The sequence below is a fragment of the Lynx canadensis genome, chromosome A2 (genome assembly GCF_007474595.2).
Source record: "Lynx canadensis isolate LIC74 chromosome A2, mLynCan4.pri.v2, whole genome shotgun sequence".
Taxonomy (NCBI): Eukaryota; Metazoa; Chordata; class Mammalia; order Carnivora; family Felidae; genus Lynx; species Lynx canadensis.
Window position 1 is genome coordinate 54,033,996 of NC_044304.2, and position 11,755 is coordinate 54,045,750.

The 11,755-nt window shown below is 50.8% G+C and overlaps 1 protein-coding gene across 5 annotated transcripts in view; it reads left to right on the forward strand.

Annotated features, from left to right (window-relative positions):
* Positions 1–11,755, forward strand: part of IFT122 (intraflagellar transport 122) — a 73,516-nt gene that overhangs the window by 59,453 nt on the left and 2,308 nt on the right. For 3 of the 5 annotated variants that reach the window (XM_030307455.1, XM_030307451.1, XM_030307454.1), the window contains 7 exons: positions 299–401; positions 2,308–2,448; positions 3,593–3,687; positions 6,902–7,002; positions 9,042–9,207; positions 10,197–10,308; positions 10,969–11,094. In XM_030307455.1, coding sequence (XP_030163315.1) covers positions 299–401; positions 2,308–2,448; positions 3,593–3,687; positions 6,902–7,002; positions 9,042–9,207; positions 10,197–10,308; positions 10,969–11,094 — 844 coding nt within the window. The other 2 variants (XM_030307453.1, XM_030307452.1) reach the window with 2 other exon arrangements.

Here is an 11,755-nt window from a genome sequence, read left to right on the forward strand (position 1 = left end):
GCCCACGCAAATCCTTAAAATAAAATGTTTCCGATTCTGTGCCGCTTCTGTGGTCCAGAAACAGACTGTGTTGTTATTGAATCCAGTCGCTTGCATATTGCTGTTAATTGCCTTTTGTTTTCAAAGAGCTGATTTGTTTTTGCGTTTCTGGGGGTGGTGGTAGGGGGAGGCACTCTCCCCCTCTGAGTTGTCAGGCTGGCAAAATATGACACATTCCTAATGGATTCAGCCAAGTGCCATGTTTTCATGGGGGCTGTCGCGGCTGCTTTATTAAGAATGCATTTGCTCCTTCCTCCAGGCCTTTGCTTTGGGCGAGAAGCATCCTGAGTTTAAGGATGACATCTATGTGCCCTACGCTCAGTGGCTAGCAGAGAACGATCGTTTTGAGGAATCCCAGAAAGGTAGGCCACACAGACTGCCACCTTGCAGAAGGGGCAGGAGACGGCACTGCCAAGGCGTACATTTCAGGAAGGCTACCAAGCCCCTCCCATCGTGGGCTTGAGGATGGATGACTTCATCCTGGGGATATGACATGTTTCATGGTGTAAGACTGGGGAGCAGTGGAAAGAACATGGGCTTTGGAGTTGGACACACCTGGGTCCATCACTCACTTGCTTCCGGACGTTGGACAGGTCCTGTCTCTTCTCTGAGCAAAGCACTGTGCATTCAAATATAGCTTCCCACTCAATTCTCACGACAGCCCTATAATGTAGCTACTGTTTCCTAGATGAGAAAATAGGTTGGAAGAGGTAAAGGGATTTGCCTGAAGTCCCACAGCAAGGAAGTGGCAGAGAGGGAATTTGAGCCAGGCTGGTGTGGGGACAAAATGTGAGGACTCCCACAGAGTGTCTGGCATGGTCTCACCTGCCACTTTCCTCTACCGCAAATAGGAATTTGGGTTCTGTTTCTGGCTCAGATAATGGGGTGACCTCTGCTCTTTGGCATTTCCATTGGTAAAGTGGACTGTACTCCAGGTATGGCAGTATCTGAGATAGGAGTGAAAGGAAGCACAGAGCTTTAATTGGTGGTAATAATTTTAAAATGTGACTTCCTTCTCTGTGTCAGGCACTGGTTAGGCGCTTAACTATATAACCCTGAACCTTGCCAGCAGCCCTGCAGAGACACCAAGGCTAACTGTGCCCTGCAAAGTCAGAAAGCCATGGTTGGACCAGGATCTGGCTGGCTGGGAACCTGATTCTTGTGACTAGGTCTTGCTGCCTACTTAAGAAGTCTTCTTATTGAAGCTGGGTGTGTCATATTCCATAGCATCTCATTTACACTTCTATATGGTAACAGTTGCCACCTCCGGACACATTGCAGAACAAATGTCTCCCTGTTGGAGCTCCTCAGCTAAAAGCCCCCATTGAAAGACAGCATGTTCTCTTCTGCTTTAGCATTTCCAGAGCACCCAGTTGCTGAAGTATGTGCATGTTTGGGCAAAACACATCAACCTATCCATCTGTCTGTGTCTGCCCTTCCAAGAATCCATCGCCATAGTAACTTGGTACTCAGACAAGAGATTGTAGATGAGACTGGAACAAAGGCCAGACCTTTTCCTTCTCTAAAGCAGAGGATTTGGATCATCTGAGTCTCCATATGTGGGCAAGTGTCATAGCTACAAGTGCTTCCCTGGCAGCCCCCAATATCCTGAGGGTCTGTCTACATAGTCAAGATTCAGGAAGTTTCTGTTAAATGGATATAGGAACTATTGAGAGATTTTTTTTTGCATGTTTTCACAAATGTTTGATTGCTAGAACTGAGCCATATTTTTCAAGGTTGTCATTAAAAAGCACACAGTTGAAGACTGAGGACTTGAGTTGAGCTAGGTTCTGTGACCTTGGGTGTGCCACTTTACCTCCACCTTAGTAAGTCTGTTGTGATCCTCCATCAAGGAATCAGCAACACTCTGTAAACTACCAAACCTGTGAAAGTGTCAGGTGCTATGAGTGTCATCCCAGATGTCACAAAACTTTGTCCTGGAATGGATTGAGGGTAAAACCTCACTGGTGATGGGCAACAGTGCCGTCCTCAGACTTTGCCCTGCAGTTTGCCCCCTAGGATTTTTCTCTTCTGCCATGCCTTTCCAAAGTCAGCTGCCTTTTCCCTGCCAAAAAGGAATATATCTCACTGTACTTTTTTTCAGGATGTAGCTTTGGCTATTTATAGCCTTCGGCCTGAGAGGCGCATCCCAGCAACGAAGTGCTGCAGATGCTCCCAATGAATGTCCTACTTCTACAGCAGCCCCTTGCAAGCCCTGCAGAATTCCATCCCACTCCTCAAACTCTGTGTTTTTTTTTGCCCCTCTAGCATTCCACAAGGCCGGGCGGCAGCAGGAAGCAGTCAAGGTGCTGGAGCAGCTCACACACAATGCTGTGGTGGAGAACAGATTTAATGACGCTGCCTATTATTACTGGATGCTGTCCATGCAGTGCCTTGATATAGCTCAAGGTAAGTAAACATCGGCCAGGCCGCTTGTTTTCCCCAGCCCTGCTCTGGCACCAAGATAAACATCGAAAGAGCTGGGACGTTTTAATTAAAGCCCTGGGCTTGTTTATTGGGTGTATTGTCCGTAACCCTGTCTTGCAGCAGCATAATCTGGTGTGTCATCTTTTTCCAGTTTGCCCATAAATTTAATGATGGTATGAGGGCCATCCTGGGGTTATGGTTGGGAGGTCCTGCCCTGTGTTGCTGATTCAGAACATATCTCTCCCCTGCTACCTGGGAGCCTATAACTGGACCCAGGTGAGCACTGGCTTAAAAAAACTTAATTAAATAGAAAGATGAAGAAGAGATCACTTTACAGTAATACACTCCAGATTCTCACTCATCCCAGGCAGAAAAATAGTTTCAATGTTGCTTTCTTGAGATTTCCCATGATGCACTGAGGGAGTTCTGGAAGCAGAGGGGACTGGGAGATGTTTTTCATTGGACTAAGGCCAGCATGCTGGAATGGGAAAAACACTGGAATTGAGGCAGTTAGGTGACTTTTAACAAGTCACAAATTCTTCCTAAGCTCTATATCCCCATCTGTGGTGTGGGGATAATCCTATCCTGCTGCCTTCGTAAGGCTGCTGTGAGCCTACCGAAGTTGTGGTTCTAGTTTGGAAACTGTCAGGCCCAGGTGTAAGGTGGCATGTTTCTGTCCGGCCAGTGGTCTGTGCCTTGGATGAGGCATGGCACAGAGGGAAGAGGCTTGAGGTGAGATGAGTAAAGCCGACGTCTGCCCACCCTCCATGCCAGACTCCTCTGATGTGTCCGGGTGCCAGTAATCACCTGCTTCTTGCTGCAGCTGGCACTTCCCCGGTAGAAGGACCCAGTAGGCTGCAGTGTGGGATCCAGGAGGACTTTCGAAAAATGTCCTCAGACTTTTCCTGGCTACATACTCTGCCCAGCTGAGACTTTTCCTGTCTTGAGATGGTCCCAGCTCCTAAGCAGCACCTTTCCCATCACTGCACTTCCTTGTCACTCTCCCTGGCACAAGCCTGATGTCGGGGGACAGCTGACAGTAGCAATGCTGCCACTGCCTCACCTTGTAGACACGGCTTGACACATTTTCCCCTCTTGCCCTACCCCCTCCTGCTCCACACCTCAGACCCTGCCCAGAAGGATGTGATGCTCGACAAGTTCCACCACTTCCAGCATTTGGCCGAGCTGTACCACGGCTACCATGCCATTCATCAGTATACGGTAAGGTGGCTAGGAGATGGGGCCTGGTGAGGGTGCTGCCTACTAAGCTAGGGACCCAGGCATGGCTTACAGAGCAGCAGACCTCTGGATGGAAAGTAAACCGACTGGGCAGGATGTCCTGCTGAGAAATTCTGATCTTCTGGGAGACAGAGTTTGGGACTTTGATTTTCCTCAGTTAGCCACTTTTTGACCTGTAGCAAGCTGTGGGCTTCTGAATTAATGAGCCAGGGCTAGCATGGGCCTTGCTAGTTGCCAGCTTTAGGTTTGTAAAACTCAGGCAGACTCTGGGTTAGCCAGACAAAGGGCTATCTCTAAAATGATCAGGGGTGGATGTTCTACTCTAGATGGGTGAAGGCCCAGCTCTAACCAAAGGCCCCAAGGTCTCTCCTAGGCCCTGCCACTCAATTGCTATGTGACCTTGAACAATTTGACCTTGAGCAATTTATTTTCTCTCTCTGGCTCTCAGTTTCCTTCTCTATAAAACCAGGGCTGGCTTGATCTCCAGAGACCCAAATGGTTCTTTTTAGTCACTCCCTGATTCTTTTGATTAAGCATTTTAAATCTGTCTCCTGACAATGGGGAACAGGTGATAGGTTGTTATCAATTCCCTCATTTTGTGTATCCTCAATCTCTCAGCAAATGTTGATTAAGCTCCTACAAAGTGAGCTTATCCTGTGCTGATAAACTAAGAGGATAATTCCAATAACCCACCTTTATTGAGTACTTACTACTTAGCAAGCAATGTGCCAAAGACTTTATTGTATCGATGTATTTAATCCTTTCAGTCATGCTGCGAGATAAGTAAGTATTGTCATCCCCATTTTACAGATGAGGAGACTGAGATGCTGAACACAGAGATCCCACAGTTAGTACGTGAGAGCCAGGATGCAAGCCCAGACGGGCTGGCTCCGGAGCCTGTGCTCTTAGCTTCTGCTCCTCCACCCCCTCTAACTTGGAGAAGGCCAACGACCGGCCTCACAACCCAGCTCCATTGTGTGACCTTGGGCAGGTTGTTTACTTTCCTCTGTGCTTCAGCTTCCTTCTCTGTAAAATGGAGATGATAATAGTACCTACTTGATGGTCTTGTGAGGATTAAATGAGTTAATATTGGAAAAGCACTTGGAAGAGAGCCTGGCACAGAGTGACCCTAGATGAGTGTCAGCTATTCCTCCTGCCCTGTGTGGAGGCTTCCAGCCAGTTTTTCATGGGTCTTCTCCCCTGCAGGCTAAGCATTTCACAGTTCTTTGCCCATCTTCAAAGGCCCTACCTTTTACACCGGGTCTTTTCCCCACATTTGTGCTGGGCACTCGGCACGTTCTTTGTCTCTGAGGAAAGTCTGGCAAGAGAGACTCCTCTATTAGGCAGAGACAGCTGTCAGTCCTTCATCTCATCCCCACACCAAGGTCAGTGGTTTCAAGGGACCTCATCTTCCCTTACAGTCTTTTCAAGGCCCCTCATTTCTTTTAGGTGCTCATGTGGAAAGAAGCCACCCTAAAAAAGCCATCCTAAACTCAACTCAGCTTGAAAGTCAGGACCCCAGCTCAGTGTTGGTTTGCCTGAGCCACTCTGGAGCTCAGCTCTTTGTCTCCTTTCTGTAATAACTGAGCTCTTCTCCAGGACCTACATGCAGCTGTGAGCTTGTGGCATCTTCGCACCAGCTGGGGCTTTTCATCCTAGCTGAGGCTTCTTATTGGGCCATTTCTTTATTCAACAAATCCCTCCTGTGTGACAGGCCCTGTGCTGAGGCCTTGGGACACAGTGGTGAACAAGACCTCCCTGCCCATGAGGAACTCACAGTCTGTGAACAAGCAGTTGTAGTCCAGTTCCTTCAAGAGAAAAGCTTAGAAGACCAGGAGGACTTCCTGGAGGAAGTGATCCTAAGCAAAGAGGAGGGAGATTAGTAAGAATGGGGCAAGGGAAGAGGAGGGGAAGAAATGGCATTCCTGGCAGAGGTCACAGCATGTGCAAAGGCCTGGAGGTGGGTGGTATTTTAGGGTCTGGCATCAAAGCCCAGCAGAGCAGCTCTGAGTCAGATCAGACTGGAAAGGGGAACATCAGACCTTTCCTGATATGATGGCTTCTTTCCCAGAGGAGAAGTGCTAATCTTGAGGACCCTCCCCCCATTCTGTTCTTTCTGGGACATTTCTTAGCTGCCACACCTAGTGCGATGTAACCAGAGGCAGGCTTCTCCCTGGCTCTTACCCAGAAAAGGGTGCAGTCTCAGGTTTTCTTGGGTTCTTGGAACTAACAGAGGCTGTAGAAATTTAAATGAGAGCTAACGAGAGAATGTTGGGCTCCAAACCCAAGAAGTAGTATAAAGTAAGTCCTCACAAATGTAGACCAATTAGGGTCTAAGTCCTGCTGGCTCCCTGATGAGTACAGCCTAGCAAGACCCTTCAGGAAATGTCAGTTTATTACCATTGAAGTGCTTGAGGGGGAGCTGGCCTGCTTTCATCTCGTCATCTTCAGTAGTCTCAGTTTGCACACAATGTGCCAGATTCCTTCAAAATGGTATTCTCAACCTTTTGTGGACCCCCCCCCTGATAGAAAATTCCCTGTGCTCTACCATGCTGAGCTTCTGGCAGCCTCTAGGTACAGAAGACCTATTCATGTGTGTTAGTGCCTGGTCTCTTAGGGCCTGTGCCAGGTGCTGGGGGCACGGGGCTGAGCCCTTGAGGAGCTCCACTACATGTACATGTTTGGTGGGCATCAGGCGGCTAGGCTGCTTCTGGAGAGCCGAGAAGAGGCATGTGATTTCATGCTCTAAACAGTTAACTGCGTCTACTTAAAGACATGCTTATGTCGGGTCATGTCCTAAATTGCATAAAAGAAAGTTCTTCTCTCTCGAGCTAATTGGAGACAACTTGAGCTCGAGGAAGTGGAATTATTATCAACACCAGGGGCAGTGCAGCTTGGAAGAGAGGCATTCCTGGGCTTTGGAATCAGACCTGGGTTTGAATCCCAGCTCTGCTCTTTTCCAGTCTTTTCTAGCTGGATAACTTGGGCAAGTCGTCTCTCTGGGCCTCAGTTTTTTCATCAGTACAGTGGCAATGACAGTGTATCCTCACAGGACTATGTTGAAGACCACATGAGACGGCGGCTGGAAAGCACACAGTAGATGCTCATTAAGGGAGATTGCTCTTCTACTGAAGTAACTCAGAATCATTGGTGTCTGCCTTAGGAATTCAATCCCTATTTTCTTTTCTCTCTGCAGGAGGAGCCTTTCAGTTCCCATCTTCCTGAAACCCTCTTCAACATCTCCAGATTCCTACTGCACAGTCTGACCAAAGACCCCCCCTTGGGTATCTCTAAGGTGTATCCTTTCTCTCACCCCCACCCTCAGTCCCACCCCTCTTGTCTAATGGCCCCTGCGAAGTTCTTTCCAGAGCACTTTACTGGCAGAACCTTCCCTTTCTCCTGTAGCCCTCAGGGAAGAGAGAGAGAGTTTGTCCTGCTGCTGCTGTTTTGCTGTAGAAGCAGCTCAGCCAAGGGAGGCCAAGGGGCCAGTGCCAAGAGAAGATTTGTTTTTCAGGGCTCTCTGGGCTTGGCCCAGCAGTGGGTCTCTAACCAATCCACTACCCAAGCCCTCCCAGAACCCATAAATTAGGGAGTAACTGAAATATAGGAAACACTTGGACTCTTGGGCATTTCCCCGGGTAGAAGGGTGATGGGTGTTTGTTCAGCCCAGTGGATGGAGCACCTGCTGTGCCCCAGACACTGGGCCAGGCAATAGGTGACGAAGTTGCCATCTAGTAGAGGAAGTAACAAGTGAACTGGGCTTAGTTCAGTGGGATGTGTGCTGTGCCCAAGGGTGGAATGCAGCTAAGGCTGGGGTCATGGTCAGGCAAGGCTGTCTGGAGTTACTGACATCCATCCCATAAGCTACCAGGGAAGACAGTAGAGTAGATGTTCCAGGAGAGTACCCAGCACATGGAAAGGCACAGAGGTGAAGTGAGCATGGTGTATGGGAGCAGCTGAAGAGGGGAGTGGGAGCCAAGCTGGGGATGCAGTGGCCTGAGGGCCTCCCTGTGAGTTGGCCTCACCTTCCCCAAACCTGTGAGGGCCATTGAGAGGCTGTAAGCAGAAAAGGGGATTGAGGACGCATGCTGCCAGCAACGACCAGGATACAACCAAAATCTTTAAAGTCCTTATAGTCATAAAAGTCACAAAAGGACATTCTCCTTGTCCTTTTCTAAAGCTTATATTCTCTCAGTCCCTTTCCAGCCCCAACCTTGCCGCCTTTCTGTGAGGAAAAGGCCTTCCCAGAAGAGAGCTCAGAGGTATTAATCGGTTAGAACTAGCTTCTCTAAAGGGTTCCAGGCCCATCATTTACATTTCAGGGGAAACTCCCCCAAACCAAGCTGTGCCTTCATTGACTGAGACCTGTGCAGAGGAGTGGTCAGGGCCACACCTGCCAGAGCCTCAGCACATGTGCCCAACCTTTCCAACAAGTTCTATATAAGTCAGCAGAGTTTGATTGAACCTCTGCCCTAAGCTTCACCCTATACTGTCCACTGGGGACCTAGAAATGGCTCCTGACATGGTCCCTGACTGGGAGGGGTGACAGTGGAGACACAGACAAGGAAACTTACCACCATGTAACTGCTAGGGTGGAAGGTGCCACACTGGGGGTGTGGGGAAGCAGGAGCATCAGGGGGAAGAAGAGTGCCAAGGAGGCATGGTACTTGAGGCTTGCCAGGGAGAAGTGGGGAAGGGGGTTCACCAGTGGGGCAGGGGAGGAAGGGCAGGCCTGGCCTGGGCACATTTAGCATTTAAGGTGACCTGGGATCAAGCATAAAGGCCTGTCAGCCTCAGATTGAGGAGCCCAGAGGAGAGCCTCAGAGAGCCGGGGAAGCTGTCCCTCAGAAATCGCTGTGGCTCCTGGTGGAAGTGCAGGCAGAGAGAAGTACTGTGCACCCAGTGACCTCTGTGAGCTGGACCTAAGTGAGCTCCCCAGGCAGTCTGGGACCTGTCTCCTCCTGGCGAGGCTGGAGCAGGATGGCACTTGGTGCTGGGCATTGTAGGACCTGGCTGGCAGGCTGGGCGAGGTGGGGAGAGACATTTTGGCCTAGTCAGGGTACAAGATGAGCCATCAGCAGGCCCAGAGAACCTAAGCAAGGTTAAAATATTAATGGAAACTGCACTGTCTTTATCTCTGGAAAAATCCCCGTGCTTTGATATCCGAGAAGTATACTTACATCCCACAAATGAGAAAAGCACTTCTCAGGCTCCTGCCCATGCCGTCCTGGCACTAGCACAAGCTGTGTTCCAGCACGGGGCTCACTTTGAGGGTAGGCAGTGCCAGCTCTCAGGCCCAGTGTGGCCTCTGCTGTCCTTAACCCTGTCATTGGCAGAAAAACACTCTTCACTCTGGCTAAGCAAAGCAAGGCCCTGGGTGCCTACAAGCTGGCCCGACATGCCTATGACAAGCTGCAAGGCCTGCATATTCCTGCCAGGTTCCAGAAATCCATCGAGCTGGGCAGCCTGACCATCCGCTCCAAGCCCTTCCATGACAGTGAGGTGAGGGCACAGCTCCCTCAAGCAGGAGGCTTCTCCTCCTCTTCTTGAACATCTCCTGATGCCTTCTTTCCTGGCCTGGGTTCTGTTTGAAAGATGGCTGCCATGCTCTCAGGGCTCTGTGAGCCTCCTCCCCTTCCTAAGCCTTGGTTTGCTAACTCTTGCTTTTCCCTCTCTGCCTCCTCTGTCCTCTACTCAGCCTCCTGTGCTCCAGCCACAGACTCTGGTGTGGGCCCCATAGTCCTACCCTCCCTTGCCGCCCAGCTCTCCTCAGAGGCTCTGAGTTGGCTGCAGCCCAGCCCACACTGCTCTGCCTTTAACCTCCTTCTGCTCCTCTGTGCCCAAGTGGCTCTGCCTTCGCCTCATCCTAGGATCCCCTGCCCTAGTCCACCTTCCTTCTGGAACCAGGTTATCACTGTCCCATGTATCTGCGGCGCAGCTGTGCTCCAGCCCTCTTCTTCCAACCTGACAACCTATTGTCTCTTTCACAATCTCCTCCTTCAAACTCAGAGCAGAGACTTGGCATCAGACAGACCTTGGTTCAGATCCCAACTCCACCATTTCCTAGCTATGTCTGTATTTCTCTGAACCTTGGTTTCCCCCTCTATCAAATGGGGACATACATAATAGCTTTCCCACAGGACAGATGAGCCTGCCCAGATAATGTGCTTAGCACGGTACCTGATGCATGGTAAGTGGCCAGTAAATGACAGCTGTGGTGTTGTCATTCCTGCTGGAGAAATGTGCTGCTGAGCCCTGCCTGTGAAGGAGTGTCCAGAGCAATGGGGCCCAAGTGATGGGGCCTCAGATGCCTCTGTAGGCCCTTATCCTGAGTCACCACAGCACAGAGCCCTGAACCAGTGCCCCCTCCCTGCCCACACAGATGGCCTTTCTTCTTGGCAGCCAGGCCCCAGGGGGCTGAAATCAGAGTGGGGAGCATTTCTTCCCTCCCGGTTGGTCCTTGGACAGTTGTGGTTCTTGTGCTTTTGTAGGAGCTGGTGCCCTTGTGCTACCGCTGCTCCACCAACAACCCATTGCTGAACAACCTGGGCAACGTTTGCATCAATTGCCGCCAGCCCTTCGTCTTCTCCGCCTCTTCCTATGGTAAGTCTGGCATGTGCAGATGGAGCAGCCAGTGGATGGCTGAGCCCTCTCCACTACTTATTGGCCACATGTGTCCTCATTTGTAAATTGGGGACAGTGTGACAACCCACCCCACCAGATGCACAGTCACTAAGGGTTCCCAGAAATAGGACCCCCTGCTGCCCAGACTTGAAGCACCCACCCCTCAGAACCTGGTGTGGGGTTTTGCATAATATAAATGCCCAGGTGCCACTGGTCGGGCATTTGGTCTGGGAGGCTAAGATGGGCTCTTAAGTGCCAGTTCCTTCTATGTTGACGACGGATCAGAAGCCCCTTCCAAGTAGCTGGGCAGAGGCCGTTCCTCCTCCCTTGGAGAGGAGCCCATCCAGCTATTAGGGGGAAGAAGGAGGGGCTAAAGGCCACTGCTTCTCACCCATGCACATACATGCCACATGTGCACACACATGCATACGTGCCTGCTTCCTCCAGACATGCAGTGTTCAAAAGACGCGGCCCTGCTGTGTCTCCTTGCTTACAGAGAAGCCTGCTGCCAGGTGGGGAAGGAACTTTGATCCTCCCACCTCCCCTCATGCTGCCTGGTGAGAGCATCCCAGCCCCTAGCTCCCCCTGAGCCGGCCTTCCCACAGCCCTTCCCTGTGCCCTGTGCCCTGTGCCCTCTAGAGGTGCTGCACCTGGTTGAATTCTACCTGGAAGAGGGGATCACTGATGAAGAAGCTGTCTCCCTCATTGACCTGGAGGCACCAAGACACAAGCACGAGAACAAATGGCAAGAGATCACAAGCAGCAGTATCCTGGGTGCTGGGCTGGACCTTCTGTGTGTGCCAGCCGAACATAAGGCCTGGGTGCAAGGCAGGAGGCAGGAGGGCCTTGGGGGATGGCTGGGCCAGTGGGGGCAAGGGCATGGCAGACTACTGCTGAGTGATTGGAGAGGCCCAGATGGTGGCAGGGACAGGCTGGGAATGGGCAGAGAGCTGGCCAGGGTGCAGAGGTACAGGAGGGGACAGTGCATGCCTACAGACCCAGAAGAGGCATGGAAGGGGAGATGGTACCTTGGTCTTCACCTATGCCTCGTTCCTGGGAGGGCCTCCCGCCTACCCTAGCTTCTAAAAGCATACTGTCTATGCTTCTGGCCATGCAGAGCTGATGAGCAACCAACACAATTTATGATGTCTATCAACTTTTGTAGTCAGGTTACTTTTATGTACAAGAGACAGACGCCACAAGTCAGGCTGAGCAAACAAAAGGGTGTAAAGAAGCCTAGTCTTAGATAGACACTCAACTGGATCCAGGTGCTCATTCGGCACCAGCGGGAGACTGTCTGTTGTCTTCTTGGCTCTGCTGTCCTCTGAGTGACTTCATTCTTTGATAGCACCCAGCCTGTCCCACCAGCAATACCAACCCTGAATCCCATCAGTCTTACAATCCTGGGAAAGGGCTGACGGTCCTC